General features: G+C 44.1%; 1 protein-coding gene across 1 annotated transcript in view; it reads left to right on the forward strand.

The window, feature by feature from the left end:
• The first annotated feature begins 13,654 nt into the window (after window positions 1–13,654).
• LOC138579644 (uncharacterized) overlaps window positions 13,655–17,004 on the forward strand; it is a 31,940-nt gene continuing 28,590 nt past the window's right edge. Inside the window, exon 1 of the mRNA XM_069649896.1 lies at window positions 13,655–13,799. Within this exon, the coding sequence (XP_069505997.1) occupies window positions 13,761–13,799 (39 nt within the window). The 5' untranslated portion in view covers window positions 13,655–13,760. The remainder of the gene's footprint in view (window positions 13,800–17,004) is intronic.

The following is a 17,004-nucleotide window of genomic DNA, read 5'->3' on the forward strand; positions in this document are numbered from 1 at the left end:
TGGAAGAGTTGGACCCAGTGGTGCACAAAGCATAGTCTAGATCCCGTTTCTGCCCCTGTAGTACAAGAACTCAACTTCTTAGCGGAACAATTTTAGGAAGGTAACGCCTTTAGGACTATAGGAGTGTTTAGATCAGCGATCTCAGCAGGACATAACAGAGTAGAGAATGCCGCCGTTGGCGAACACCCCACAGTACTACGACTACTGAGAGGGATGAAGCTAAAAAGGCCTCCCGAACCAAAATACGCCATAATGTGGGATGTCAGAGAAGTTTTCACACTTGTTCTTACATGGCCAGAGAACGAGCATCTTTCTCACTCTCAACTATCAGGAAAACTAGCAATGCTATTGTGTCTCACGGCTTGCCGAAGAGTATCCGATGTGAAGGCATTGGAGGTTGATAGAAAGATATTCTACCCAGATGGAGTAGCTTTTACCATCTCTAAACAAACGAAAACAGATTCTAGAGTTATTTCCTACCGTTACTTTGTTGAGAATAAAAAGATGTGTGTAGCACATGGATTAAAGATTACGAGACCGCGACAGTGCGCCCAAGGTCTCGAGGAATAACCCAATTGCTAATAGCGCATAGAAAGCCTTATCATGCAGTAGCAGCAGCGACAATTGCTCGATGGGTGCGAGAGGTGATGCAATGGGCAGAGATAGACATAGCCCAGTTTGGTGCACATTCTGCTAGGGGCGCGATGGCTTTTAGAGATTTCTCAGCAGGGGTATCCCTTCAGGATATCATGAAGTAAGCCGATTGATCCTCTGAGTCTTCCTTTAAGACATTTTACTTCAAGCCTGTGTCTAACATAACGAATAGAGTGGTGGCGAGCTTTGAACAAGCATAATGCGAGCCTCCTGTCTTGTCATAGAATAAAGATTGTCCACGCTTACAGCTCAGAAGTCTTCATTCTATTAATGACAATTGTATATTTTAAAACAGTGATGGTCTACTAGGCATGGCTTTTAACCATGCACATTGGTATTTTTTAACACTAACCGACCACTAGCTATGGCCTTTGGTACTGGCCAGTGACCCCAGCCTTTGTCATGGCCAAGTCCATGGCATACATTTTTAATAAGGTAATCAAACTCATGAGCTAACTTATGAAGGATGTTATGTCTAATTCCATTATTGACGTAATCAGTTATATTCAATGTAATTAGTGTTGTCACCAGTGATGGCATCAATGATGTGATTTGTAATGTCATCAGTGTTCTCATACAATATGTAATGAGTGATGTCATCAGTGATGTGCTCTGTGATGTCATCATTGTGGTCATAGGCTGCGCAACAGACAGGGGGCGCAAAGTTAAGGTGGCTTTAGCTAAATTTCAGGGGTTTTGTTGCGTTAAGTTCTCACCTTCACGTCCCTGCAACTAATGTTTTTTCCTTGAATTTCAAAGGTTTTGTTACAACGTATTGCTCACCTTGACATCCCTGCAACTAATGTTTTTTCCTTGAATTTCAAGGGTTTTGTTATTCCATAGATTTTTAGAACGCTTCCAGACCACTAGCATAGTCTTCGGCCATGGTCAGTGGTGCCCACTGTCCATTTTAAAATGCTACCAGACCACTAGCCATGGCCTTCAGATTGGAGGCTTTGAGAACTCACAACGTTTTTAGGCAATGCGCAGTGAGACTAAATGATTTGCCATGCACCACACACTTTGGGCAAGCAGCATGCTCCAAGCGGTACACCCCTTTTGGGCACCGTCATTTTGCTGCGGGCCAATTTGGCGCTACGATTCCGCTGCAGAGCCCATTTTGGCACACCCTTTTCAGTTCGAAAGGCATTCCGGTGCAGTTATTTTGGCGCAAGTGATGTTTGGATGTGGGTGACACTGCAGCCACATCTAAACACCATCATGCCAAATAAGATGACAGGACTGCAATGCAGCAAACCTCGCCACCTTCCAGTTGTGTTGCTTTTCTTTTAATTAAATTAAATGAGTTAAATAAAAAGAACAAAAAAACATACAGCCAGGCCCAGCATTTAATCACTAGGCCACAATGGCTTGCTGCTGTAGAGGGCATACTTTTCATACTGAGCCTATAATTGAATATGTTCAAAGATAAAAGGCTAGGTATGAAACGTGTGAAAATCCAAACAATAACATCATTCTAGTATAATGGTTAAATGCTGCATCTCGAACTCCTGCAGGGCAGGGATCTCCAGTGGCAGTGTTCAGCATAAATGTGATTTTCTTTTCATTTCATTTTTTTCATTTTTCTAATGTTGCCCAAGGACATTGTAGTCCTCGTTTTGAATATATGTGCAGTGTAAGGGGGAATTTGTGGCGTGAGGATGTGCATGCAATGTGTTTAAGGTTTGAGGTGCGCGCATGTGTGTGTGTACATGGTGTGAAGGTGTGTGTGAGGGATTGTGCGTGCAGTGTGCATTTGCTCAGTGATTGTGAGTGTTAGTGTGTGCGCACACGTGTGTACCCGTGTGTGTATTTGAGCATTGTGATGTGTCGATCTTTCAAATAACAAGGGAAGGACGTGTGGCATATAACAATATATACAACATATGTAACGTGGCTATATTCATGCTTTCTCCTACACCTCTGTTTGTTTTGGTTGAATGGCAGTAAGGGATCTGTAAGTTGTTGAAGGAGGGGGTACGTAGTGTAGAATCAGAGGAGGGGGAAAAAGTTCAACAATTTTTTATCAGCTACAGAAAGTGAGAATAAGGGGCTACAAAGGAGTGGGGTCTACTTGCCCCTGCCGTTTTCAAAGTCTAAAAGTAGTGCAATATTTTAACAATGTGCGGCAAGCCCCTCCCTTGGGCTGCAAAGAATGTCTTGTTTGCGCTGGCTCACGTGCAATGGAAGACGCACAACTATTATTAACCCATTGCTAGTGCGGCTCAAAAAACCTTCTTAAAATCATCCATGGATTGGGTGAATGTTTCCATGAAGGAGGCCATATGCACCAAAGGCATGGCTGTTAAGACTACATTGTCCAGAGTACAGAGTGTTTAGTAAAATATACTGTAGTACATTTTTTTTTAGGTCTTGAACCCTGGTCGGCCAGAGTTCAAGGACCAGCATTCAACCACTATGCCACAATTGTTTAGTGTTTCATGTTTCGTATATTTCATAATTAGCCTACAATTTAATATGTCCAATTGTAAAAGGCTAAGTATGAAACTTGTCAGCCACCAATAAATAATGTCAGTGTAGCATAATGGTTAAGTGCTGTGTTTTGAACTCCTGCAGACCAGGGTTCTCGAAGGCAACGTTCAACACAAATGTGCTTTTATTTTGTTTTATAATGTTGGCCAAAGACAGTGTGATACATGTTCCATTCTGTTTTGTAATGTTGCAGTAAATAAATGTGTTTCATGTTTGATACGTGTTCAATTCAGCAACAACGGTGTGATACATGTCCTATTTTGTTTTATAATGTTGCAGTAAATAAATGTTTTTCAGGTTTAATCCATATTCCAAAATACAAAGTGCCTGCAGGTTCATGCCAATTGCGACCTCTCGCGCCGAAACATCCTTGCGCCGAGATACAAAATGCAAAGTTCCTGCAGGTTCATGTCGTGCCAATTGCGACCTCTCACACCAAAACATCCTTGCGTCGCAAGGTCCCTGCACCCAACTAGCTGCGTCTAACTGGGCACGCCCAAACAGGACCTGCGATGAAACGGTCGTGCCATAAAAGTGTGCGCCTAACTGTCCGTGCCGAAATGTCCTGTCCCATGCTCCTTTGATTTCTGGCCGGTCTCTTGGTGATTGTTGTCATACTTTGCACAACTCCAACTGACCACATTTAAGCAGCACGTAAAAGGGACAAAAATGACTAGCTGCAAAAATAACATATGTCCAGGTACTTTTGACCCTATCGAAAATCAAAAGCTGGCACCCATGAATATATGCACAGTAAGTGATCATATATCTTAAAGTGAAATATACAAATGTAGTTCAATAGACCTACTCCTTAGGCAAATGTGTGTGAGACAAAATAGCATTGGAGCATAGGCTCATGTATTAGGCAACATGGCCTTAGGGGGATGACCCCTCACTCGCTTTGAAGCTACACAGGGTTTGTCTCAGTTACTGCCAGGATGGGAATCCCACTGGTGCTGTAAAAATATCTATTTGTTTTTATTATTATTGACTGGGAGACTACAACTACCAGAATGCAATTCAGCAAAAGGCAAAAAATGGTCTCTGAGCGCAAAACTTTCAAGGCCTGACAGTAGCACGGTTTAAAAAAATAAAATAATTCAGATCTCCATTTGGTCACCCATCCATGAAGTAACCGGGATTGACCCTGCTTAGCTTCAAAGCAGGACTGACACTACTTAGCTTCAAAGCAAGGAAAGGGTCATCCCGTTTCTCTATGTGATATTGTACATTTGGTTTATTTATCGTGCAACAAGGCCTGAGGAGGCTGGCCCCTTCCTCACTTTGCATCTAAGCAGGGTCTGTCCTTGTTACTGCATGAATGGGAGGCTTGGATGGCAATCATGTCACTGGATATGGCCTTTGGCCATGGGAAGTTTTTTTTCACCTCCGATGTCACTATAGCTGTAAATATATCTTTTGGAAAAAGACAAAAAACAGTAACTGCAGGTACTGAACTACAGATACCCTCGGCTATCTGTAGTCCTTTATAGCCACGAATATCAGCAAAACAGCTGAAAGAAAATGCTTTCCTGCTCCCCTCACCTGTGCCAGCTACCACCACTCCCCAGATGGCCTCCTCACCTCCCCTGCCCTCTCTCTTTCACCCCACAACACATGCTGTTTCTGTGATGCAGTTTGCTTTGAAATGACAGCTATTCTAGGCCACAGAAAGCTTTGTGTTGCAAATCCTGCAACCCTCAAATTTCACTGAGTGCCCTCTAGCCTGAGGGCATTTGCATGTTTTTTAAAATGCAAATAATAGAGGATATCTCTCGCATCGTGAGAAAAGCAAGATGGCAGTCGTGTAATTTCTAAAAAACCTCAGTTTTAGGTAAATCCATGAGATGTCTATTTTTGGGAAGAGGGCACCCCCTTCTCCATCAAATATTTAAATAACTATTGCATGGAAAAAACCCAAACCACGCTGGATCACAAGTCAATGCTTGGTGCCGAAGTTTTTTTGGACCTGATCCAAATCCGTCCAGCAGTTTGGGCTGTGCGCGTTGGAAAACATTGACATTGTTTGTCTATGGGAAATTAAAGGGAAAGTAGGCCGCATTGTAGGAAAAAAATCATTTTTTTTAAGCGTAATAACTTTTTTCTTTTTTAACAAATCTTTACAAAACTTTGCAGTCTGGGGGGCCCACAGGTTTTTATTCACTTTCGAAAATTAAGCCAGAGCCATTACTCGATTGAAAAGTTATTAACAATAGAATTGTGAGGGGTTCCTATGGGGGTTCGACTCACCTTAACTATAGGGCGGCTAATGCCACCCTATAATATATATATAAATGTTATTCCAAACAAGTTGTGTGAAGGTGCCATCATCTCACTGCCAGTGATTTTATAACCCCCTCTCATTCAGCTTCAGACATGCCAGCATAAAATAAGATTCACACACAGGTCAAGAAAGCATTGAAACACTTGGATATTGCATTTATTTATGTTTTATTTATTTAAATGTTTCTAATGCGCCACATACCCAAAGGTCACAGGGTGCACATAAAAGGAACAAGACTAGCAACAAAAAGGAAGAACCAGTGGAAGAGTAACATAGTGGATAGTTATTAGGCAAGATTAAAGAGGTAGGTCATGATCATCTTTTTGAAATCAGTAGAGAGTGTTTATCTTCCTCATCTCAGGAGGTAGAGCATTCCAGGCTAGGGGAGCTTGGACATTGAACACAATACCTCTGAACCCCTCAAGTCTGAATTTGGGTTGGTAGGGTCTCACCTAGCCAGAAGACCTAAGGCGGCGAGTGGGTTGGTGGACCCTAGTGCGATCTGAGAGGTATGATGAGGGAGTCTCATGATTCAGGCACTTGTGACTCAGTGTTAGAACTTTATGAGTGACGCAATGTTTCACCGGGAGCCAATGAAGCTCCCTTCGAGCATCAGAGACATGACTACGTCTCCTAAAACCACAAGTAGCACAAACTGTACCATTTTGGATTACCTGCAACGCTCTGAGATTAGCCTGGGAGGTACCAAGAAACAGACTGTTGCAATAGTCCAGACGTGAGTTGACAAGTGCCGGGGCAAGAAGAGAGATGTTCTTAGGTGTGACAAAAGGCCGAATATGGGCGAGTAATTTTTTAATATAGCCACAAGAGGCCCGAAGATATGCAACATGGGGCTTCATGGTAAGTTGAGCGTCAAACATGACCGAAAGAGTCTTAAAACCCTTGGCCACTGGGCTGGTGGTCTCAGCAATGGTGAAGCTTTGGTAGTCTGCAGGTAGTTTTTGTTAGCCTGGGCCCAGAGGCGACAATCAGAAGTTCAGTTTTGTCTGTATTTAGGGCAAGGGCGTTGGCAACCATCCAAGCCTGAATGGAACCATAGATCTTATCAAGTGACGCCGCATCCTGTGCATAGATGCCAGAAAGCTCCAAGACCACCTGGGTGTCATCCGCATAGTTAGTATATTGGACACCCAGGCTGTCCAAGAGCATCGGAAAAGGTCAAATGTAAATGTTAAAGAGGGTTGGGGAAATGCAGGAAACCCACAAGAGATGGCAGCAAGGGGCGGATTCTGCATCCTCCACGGCAACCCTTGCATTACGAGGCCCCAAGAATGAAGCGACCCACTGAGTGGCAACACCCGAGAAACCCACCAGATCCCGCAGCCTAGAGACCAAAAGAGAGTGATCCACAAGGTCAAAGGCTGCCGAGAGATCTAGCAGCATCAGGAGAGCGGGGTGACCTTTATCCACGATGTTGGAGAGATAACATTTTTAATCCAGCAAGGTGGGTTCAGTGCCATGTTTGGCTCTAAAACCTGACTGTCGTGGGCCAAGAATGCCATTGCTCTCAAGAAAGTACTGTAGCTAAAGGTACGCAACCTGATCCAAGATTTTAAGCAGAAAGGCTATGTTTCTGATAGGGCGATAATTCTTGGCCTGGAAAGGATCAAGTTTATTATTTTTCAAGAGTGGAGAGATCCAGGCTTCTTTGAAAAATAGGGGTACGTGACCTTCAGCAAAGGAGAGATTAACCAACTTCGTGACCCAATGCACTAAGATGTCCAAGCAGTTTATAAAGATGTCAGAGGGGTAGATGTCACCACGACAAACAGTAGGCTTCATAGCACCTACGATTCAAGCTATTTCTGCCACAGTACAGGGGGTAAAGAAGACCGTAATCCTTGTAGTAGGAGGAAGGGGATTGGTATTGTCCCATACAGAGGGAGAAATGGCCGAGGTGGAAGGAATAGCCCTCAATTGCTCACAGATGGAATCCTGATGTTTTGATATTTTGAGCTTGAATTCGTCATGAATTCCTTGACAACAGGCGGAGCCTTGTTGGGTACTGGGCCTATGGCTGACTTGCCTTCAAACTCTCTTTGGATCATCAAGAGGTCTTTAGAATTGGATTTGGCCTGTGAGATCCTTTTGTTGAAGGTGCTAATCTTAGTTCCGATAATGGCTGATTTTAGATTCTGCGTTGCTTGCTCATAGTGGGAGAGGGCTGTTGGGGATAATCTCTTTCGGCTGCCCGTTTGATATGTCTTAAATCAAGGACATGCTCATTAAACCAGCTATTCTTATTAGACTGTGGCTTAACCGATCTGGTCTGAAGAGGGGCGAGAAAATCAAGAGCTTCATTCACTGTATTGGTAAGAAAAAAGGCCAAATCTGTCACATTACCAAACTTTTCAAGACCAATCAATTTAGGTTTAAGAATGGAAGATAATTTCTCCCGGGTGATCCTTTTCAGATTTCTAGATTCTCTGATAAGTCTTGGGGTAGCATTGGCTTTATGGGGGGAGGCCAGAGGGTGAACCAGGGAGGAAAGAAGGTGGAGATCAGACCATGGACATGCAGAGACTGAGACATCGGGTAGGGATAGACGGTGTGACAGAATCCAGTCAATAGTGTGACCACCAGTATGGTCAGGACCAGACACCCATTGTACATACCGCAAGGTGTCAAGGGCAGTCAGTAGGGAGTTTGCTGGCTTGTCAGAGTGTCATAAGCACAAAGGTTAAAATCACCAAGCACGATAACAGGTGTATTGGCCTTGATAAGCTTATTAAGAGAGACTGTATGATTGATGTTAAGTTTCACCACAAGGTGTTCACATTCATCAGGAGACTCACTGGGAGTTGGATGAACTTGTAGGCGTTTGTCACAAAGTATGGCAACCCCCCACCGTTTTTTTTGCCTGACGATCGCTCCGCAACATGTGGTAATTAGCTAAGTGGCTAGAGTGAGTTATACAAAGGTAGCGGGCGCCCCTCTCTCGCAAGAACAGACATGATAACCTGTTCAGTGGTTATTAACCACTTGAGAGTTCGCAGCCACTGCTTTTACTCACTGTGCCTTTCACAGATGGGAAATATCCATTTGCATATCAGTCTTTGTCCTGCCCAGGGGCAGTCCAGCACCGAAATACAATGGCAACTCCAATCTGAACGAGAGTACCACCAGCAACCCCATACACGTGTTTCACCCTTGTTGGGGATCATCAGTGAGGTGAAGCTGATGCCTCTCTAAGCACAGTGAGAGGGAGACCACGTCTGGTTGCCCCCAGGAGACCTAGGGTTACCAATCCCAGGTTCCTTAAAAAATAGTTATACAAAGGTAGCGGGCGCCCCTCTCTCGCAAGAACAGACATGATAACCTGTTCAGTGGTTATTAACCACTTGAGAGTTCGCAGCCACTGCTTTTACTCACTGTGCCTTTCACAGATGGGAAATATCCATTTGCATATCAGTCTTTGTCCTGCCCAGGGGCAGTCCAGCACCGAAATACAATGGCAACTCCAATCTGAACGAGAGTACCACCAGCAACCCCATACACGTGTTTCACCCTTGTTGGGGATCATCAGTGAGGTGAAGCTGATGCCTCTCTAAGCACAGTGAGAGGGAGACCACGTCTGGTTGCCCCCAGGAGACCTAGGGTTACCAATCCCAGGTTCCTTAAAAAATAGTTATACAAAGGTAGCGGGCGCCCCTCTCTCGCAAGAACAGACATGATAACCTGTTCAGTGGTTATTAACCACTTGAGAGTTCGCAGCCACTGCTTTTACTCACTGTGCCTTTCACAGATGGGAAATATCTATTTGCATATCAGTCTTTGTCCTGCCCAGGGGCAGTCCAGCACCGAAATACAATGGCAACTCCAATCTGAACGAGAGTACCACCAGCAACCCCATACACGTGTTTCACCCTTGTTGGGGATCATCAGTGAGGTGAAGCTGATGCCTCTCTAAGCACAGTGAGAGGGAGACCACGTCTGGTTGCCCCCAGGAGACCTAGGGTTACCAATCCCAGGTTCCTTAAAAAATAGTTATACAAAGGTAGCGGGCGCCCCTCTCTCGCAAGAACAGACATGATAACCTGTTCAGTGGTTATTAACCACTTGAGAGTTCGCAGCCACTGCTTTTACTCACTGTGCCTTTCACAGATGGGAAATATCCATTTGCATATCAGTCTTTGTCCTGCCCAGGGGCAGTCCAGCACCGAAATACAATGGCAACTCCAATCTGAACGAGAGTACCACCAGCAACCCCATACACGTGTTTCACCCTTGTTGGGGATCATCAGTGAGGTGAAGCTGATGCCTCTCTAAGCACAGTGAGAGGGAGACCACGTCTGGTTGCCCCCAGGAGACCTAGGGTTACCAATCCCAGGTTCCTTAAAAAATAGTTATACAAAGGTAGCGGGCGCCCCTCTCTCGCAAGAACAGACATGATAACCTGTTCAGTGGTTATTAACCACTTGAGAGTTCGCAGCCACTGCTTTTACTCACTGTGCCTTTCACAGATGGGAAATATCCATTTGCATATCAGTCTTTGTCCTGCCCAGGGGCAGTCCAGCACCGAAATACAATGGCAACTCCAATCTGAACGAGAGTAGCACCAGCAACCCCATACACGTGTTTCACCCTTGTTGGGGATCATCAGTGAGGTGAAGCTGATGCCTCTCTAAGCACAGTGAGAGGGCGACCACGTCTGGTTGCCCCCAGGAGACCTAGGGTTACCAATCCCAGGTTCCTTAAAAAATAGTTATACAAAGGTAGCGGGCGCCCCTCTCTCGCAAGAACAGACATGATAACCTGTTCAGTGGTTATTAACCACTTGAGAGTTCGCAGCCACTGCTTTTACTCACTGTGCCTTTCACAGATGGGAAATATCCATTTGCATATCAGTCTTTGTCCTGCCCAGGGGCAGTCCAGCACCGAAATACAATGGCAACTCCAATCTGAACGAGAGTACCACCAGCAACCCCATACACGTGTTTCACCCTTGTTGGGGATCATCAGTGAGGTGAAGCTGATGCCTCTCTAAGCACAGTGAGAGGGAGACCACGTCTGGTTGCCCCCAGGAGACCTAGGGTTACCAATCCCAGGTTCCTTAAAAAATAGTTATACAAAGGTAGCGGGCGCCCCTCTCTCGCAAGAACAGACATGATAACCTGTTCAGTGGTTATTAACCACTTGAGAGTTCGCAGCCACTGCTTTTACTCACTGTGCCTTTCACAGATGGGAAATATCCATTTGCATATCAGTCTTTGTCCTGCCCAGGGGCAGTCCAGCACCGAAATACAATGGCAACTCCAATCTGAACGAGAGTACCACCAGCAACCCCATACACGTGTTTCACCCTTGTTGGGGATCATCAGTGAGGTGAAGCTGATGCCTCTCTAAGCACAGTGAGAGGGAGACCACGTCTGGTTGCCCCCAGGAGACCTAGGGTTACCAATCCCAGGTTCCTTAAAAAATAGTTATACAAAGGTAGCGGGCGCCCCTCTCTCGCAAGAACAGACATGATAACCTGTTCAGTGGTTATTAACCACTTGAGAGTTCGCAGCCACTGCTTTTACTCACTGTGCCTTTCACAGATGGGAAATATCCATTTGCATATCAGTCTTTGTCCTGCCCAGGGGCAGTCCAGCACCGAAATACAATGGCAACTCCAATCTGAACGAGAGTACCACCAGCAACCCCATACACGTGTTTCACCCTTGTTGGGGATCATCAGTGAGGTGAAGCTGATGCCTCTCTAAGCACAGTGAGAGGGAGACCACGTCTGGTTGCCCCCAGGAGACCTAGGGTTACCAATCCCAGGTTCCTTAAAAAATAGTTATACAAAGGTAGCGGGCGCCCCTCTCTCGCAAGAACAGACATGATAACCTGTTCAGTGGTTATTAACCACTTGAGAGTTCGCAGCCACTGCTTTTACTCACTGTGCCTTTCACAGATGGGAAATATCCATTTGCATATCAGTCTTTGTCCTGCCCAGGGGCAGTCCAGCACCGAAATACAATGGCAACTCCAATCTGAACGAGAGTACCACCAGCAACCCCATACACGTGTTTCACCCTTGTTGGGGATCATCAGTGAGGTGAAGCTGATGCCTCTCTAAGCACAGTGAGAGGGAGACCACGTCTGGTTGCCCCCAGGAGACCTAGGGTTACCAATCCCAGGTTCCTTAAGTGGCTAGAGTGGCCTCAGATGGAATAGAGTCGTTCAGCCAAGACTCTGGGTTTTTTATACTGGTGTGAGGTTGAATAAGAGTCAGAGAAGTTACACTTCAAGCGATACCAATTTAGGACTATGACAATAGTCTGAGCCTATACTTAGATTGATTGTTGCTAACAGTTAGGCATTAATAATAATCCATTCTTTCTATAGCACTTTCTCCAGCACACTTATATAAAATTGTTATTTCTGGCAACCGAAATGAATACTCATATGTTAATCTCAGAAGGATAACAGATTAAATAGACCTTACTAGGATTCAAACCAGTGACTTGCAGTTAGCACTTAACCGGCTGAGCTGTCTTCCCTGTTATTTCTCATTCAATTTGCAAACCACAGCCTTTGGTAATGAATTGTAGCTGGGAGTTACATTTCTTATTAATTTAATGTTTATTATTATAGTGCTTAGAAGAAGCATGTGGAATATGTCATGACCCACTAGTATGCGTGAACATATTATTTATATAATTCTGTAAAGATGTCTGTGCACTGGGGAATAGGCATGAACTTGCACAAATCTCAGTAGTTCCCAAAGCCAGCAAGGTCCTTTTCACATAGACATGGAAACCTTATCTCTGGATAGCAATGAGTGACAGATGTCCATGCTGAGGATTCTAGAATTAATATATATGGTTCATGGTTACTGAGGGTTGATTGTTGCAAAAAATGAAAGGCGAGAGTGCATTACTTACTTAGTGATTCAAGTATATGATCATTTCATGATAGACATATTTGTCAAATATAAAGATCTGTTGTCATTATTATGTTCCCAAAACACTATGGTTTTATGGACAGCAGCCAGGATCCCTCATTGGTGCTATTTGTTCCCTTTCCTACCAGCCTACATCTTACAAATCTAAACATTTACAAATCTAAACATTTAATCAGAAGGGAAGTACCCTTACCATTGTTCATGAATTATGATATGATTGTTTCCACTGTGCAATGATACCAACACCATGCATCAAAGGTGGTATTTAGGAAAATGTTACATGCACAATGTCACAACACTATTCATGGAACGTGAGGGGGAGCAAGCCCTTTAGGGTGTTCCAGAGAGAGTGGAGATGGAAGTGGCTGGTATGTGCACCTCAGACCGCACTAGCATGAGGGGGCTTGCCTTCCCTCTCCTTGCAACCCGCTGCTCCCAAACTCTATATGCTCATCACCTCACTTAGAGTGACATATGCCATACTAACCTCCATGATATCAATGCATCCTCCTCATACTCCACTTGTGCCTAACTCTGAACACCATCTGAGTTGGGGCCTGAAGCACGTGTGAGGCCTTTAATAAAGTTCTAGTGGCTTATCAACCAATTCAAGACTTCTCTCCACAGGCCATGACTCTTTGGCATTTTTGCTACGTGGTGACAAGCAGTGGTATGAATTACAACAGGGGAGCTGGGCTGACAAACTTTAAGAGCATACAATAAGAGTGAACCAGAATGTCCATCTTGGAATGATAACATAACAGAAAATAATGTATGTAGTTATGCTACGATTCTAGGATTTGATAATGTAAGACAGATGTAACAATCTTAGTATGACTACAATATTTACCGGAAATGAGTAGAAATAATCATTGTACAATGGTAAATAGGGCCAAGTCACAATGTTAGTACAATTTAAAAAATGTCCCATTTTAAATTGCTCCTTTTGCCAAGAATGCACACCACATGGTCTCTCAAAATGCCCTTCCTTCTTGAAAAGAGTCACCCTTAGATTAACAGCAATGATCTGTTTCTTTAATTACCAAAACGTAGAAAATAACAAACACGGGATGACAACTACTATCCACAAATACCAGGCCAGGGACCCCTTCCGGGGTTGCCTTGCTATCTGCTGCTCTCGTTCTACATTTAACCATAAAAAACAGCATCCCTGTGCTGCCTCCTTCCAATATCTATATTGTTTTCCCTCCAGTCGTGCTGTCAGCCACGGCGTGGGCAGCTCAGACAAACGCCATTCTGACAACAGGAGGCGCATGCGCACTCACAAGGAGCGAGGAAGAGGCCGAGACTGGATAGAGTGACAGGGCGTGTGAATAGAGCGAGCTACCCCGATGCTGGTGAACCCGGAACCATTTCCTGCTCTGGCTCCATACAGCTTTTCGTGCCTTGTTGGTCATGTATGGAGTAAACCTGAGCTGCTTAATCCACTCTTGGGTAAGTGGCACACCTATATAGCACCACCTATCCTCATGTTCTAGCAGAGTTCCCACGCTGCCTACTCTATCTCTTTTAGTTGGCACCGGGATGCCAGCCAGTGCTGGTATTTGATTTGGGATACCCAAATTCGTTTGTGTTTCCCTTTTCTATTATCTCTGGTCCTCATTCATAAACACCTTTTTCAAGGGGGGGGTCCCATTGAAAACGCGTTTATAAATAAGGAAATAAGGCCCTCTGTGTCATCTATGGCGGCTTCTCTTTTGAAGAGACCAAAATGCACAAAACCAGCTGTGCTGACTCCGGTCTGAGCAGCAAGGAAATGAAATCACTTTAAAAATAACTGAAGTTTAAAATAAGCATTCGAGCCTTGCATCTGGTAATAAATTGTAGAGATAAAATGGGCAGTTTGTCCAAATCAGACCCATCGTGTTTGTTTACACTTCTGGCACCAGGTGGAGGCCAGCGCTGTGACTGGTTAACAGAGAGAAAGTGCATTCATACAGTGAAGCTCAGATATAGCCGAGCAATGAAAATTTCATTTTGCAACCCCTAGGCTCTACCCATACACTATTTTATTTGGGCATTTGAACTATTTGATTATGCATTGTTGACTTACACCACATTGAGACTGCTACAGAGGTTATTACCAGACTATGGGAATAATACATTGCTAATACATTTTCCATCTCATGAGTCTGTGCAGTAGAGTTTCTTTTGACTAAAAGAACAAAGGAGCAGTGCATTTGATTATTATTACTATTAGAGTATTTATTGATCACGGACCTAGATTTGGGAAGCAAGGGGGTGGTGGGGTCCAATCATAGGGGGGAGAGCACAGTGAGGGGAGGAGAGAAAGAAGGGAACTAGGAGCTAACAAACGGGCAGGGCAGTAAATTTGCCAGCAAGGGATCTTCACGCATGCAAATAAAATCAGAGCAATGCATATTGGATTAAAAGGCCTGCAGGATTTACAGTAGACACGATGCTGTTGTTCGAATTGTTCCATGCCTAACCCATGCTTGTTCAAGAATTCCCGTAAACATCAGGGTTGTTGTAATGGGACCCTGTTTTTTCGTTTGATATCTTTGAACGCACAGAGAGGGAATTCTGACCCCCCTGTGCACTGTATGGAAAGGGTGGAGATCAGGTGGTCATTAGAGATACCCACTTTGCACTCACTGTGATTGTCCCCATAAGACCTTGTCTTGCTTCATTGAAGGGAAGCGCTCGTGTTTAACTTCAATAGAAGATAAAATTTGTTGAACCTCATCAGAGTCGTTTTTAAAACTTTTTGTATGCTTTTTGGCTGGAGGTAAAAATTGCAGTAAAAAATTAGATTTGTGACTTCATTAGACAGCAGTAATCCGTAATTCCCAGGGAATACCGGATGCCACCAGGTCCATCTTCTGTGGTGAGGTGAGCAGAGGCTAGCACAAGGGCAATGGGCTGGTCTTGGAAGCAAGACCGCGCAGAGCAACAGAGGTTCGAATGAATCCTGGATCCGGGCTTAGAAACGGAACTCAAGTATGGTATTAGGCGTGTTAGAAAAAACAATTCAATACATTAATTAAATAAATAAAAAGGATGTTATTTCCAAATACTGCCTGTTTTTTCCATTACCGCCACTCTCGTGAAGGGGGCCGTCAAGTACACAATGAGGGCTTAGAGACATAGGATGTGCAGTCTTTTTTTATTTGCTTTTCTGATGGTATTTTGAAAACTGTTGTATTTGAGGGTCGTAGACGACAATATTGCAGAACATGACTCCAAGTGAATGGATAATAGAAACACCTGCTGTTTGCTGCCTTACAATACTACAGCCTTTTGCAGATGGCGCTAAATAAAAGGAATTAATTAGTAGTAGGCTTTGCAGTTTATAACTAACAGCTTAATGAGGGATTGGGAGGCAACGTGCCACAATGTGAAGAAATACCAGCAAAAAAGAGGCCATGTGAAGTACACTCGTAAGATTTCGCCTCTGTACGTTTTCCAGTATAACTTAAGTTCCCTTGTTCCTACTTTGATGACATATCATCATTGTAAGTTGTATCTTGCCTGGGCTAATATAGTGGGTGTCAAAAAGAAGCTCATTTTCTTTCTAGATACCAAACTTTAAAATAATTAGCGGCTGCTGGTGGAAAATGCGAAAGTGGGACTATTCCTATGGCACGAGGCAAGATGACTACATACAGTGACAAATCAGGATGACCTTGTGGCAGTAAGGAGGCACTTTAAGGAAGTGTGACATTTGAATGCAAACATGTCACTTACCTTTTCCAATCCCACCCTTGGTGATCAAAGAGGAACATGCTCTGCATTTCTAGTTCTTATATAGATAGAAGACATCCCCCTTGCCACCCATTTATAAGCTTGAATGTTGTTAGTGTCCTGTGCTAGCTGTGCTTACTGATTACACACCTGGGATCACTCTATGGATTCAACCACAGCATACAGAGTGCAAACCAAAGGTCTTAATGAGATACATGGAAGTTGTGAAAAACCTCATTACTTTTCTGGAGTATTATAATCTTTGTTGCAACACAAAATAGTATGGAATTGACTTCATTCTTCAGTAATTTTGTGATGTAAAACAAATGTGACTCATTTGAAGTATGTGACACATACTGCTAAACAATGGTCAAGCAACGGTTGGACAAGGAACTCTGTCAACAAATACTATTTCAAAATCATATCCTCCTATATAGAATTTGGGATTCAATTGTGGTGATCTGCATGAAGTAAGATCCAGAGCTATGTCTGCAGGTGGTAGGAAGGGGGTCCTCACAGGGAGAGACTCCCCTCCTCAGGATGGAGACTCCCCTTCCATGAAGGAACTCCCTAACCCCTTTTTTCCCTTGGGGCCAAGTCCCTGTCAGAAATCCCTGATATTACTACTGTCTGTTATGGCAATGTCTCTTCTATCTTTGATTCACAAATTAGTACAACCTAGACAAAGAAACCTGAAAAATAATAACAGCTTGCCTGGCCAAAGTACTTAGAAGAGTCGTCCCGAAGGAGGCATCAAGATTCACTCAACAACAGTAAACACAGACTTTGATCCGGCTACAGGAAATAAATAGTGATAAAGGACTGCAAAGCAGAGAGGGCTGCCGGTGTGAAGCCAGCTTAGCCCGGGAAGTTCAAACCTGGGAACATTAAGCTGCAAGAACACTGATCCCCAGTTACAGGGATAACCAGCAAC

This window comes from Ambystoma mexicanum, chromosome 3p (assembly GCF_040938575.1).
Source record: "Ambystoma mexicanum isolate Mex_15411 chromosome 3p, UKY_AmexF1_1, whole genome shotgun sequence".
Taxonomy (NCBI): domain Eukaryota; kingdom Metazoa; phylum Chordata; class Amphibia; order Caudata; family Ambystomatidae; genus Ambystoma; species Ambystoma mexicanum.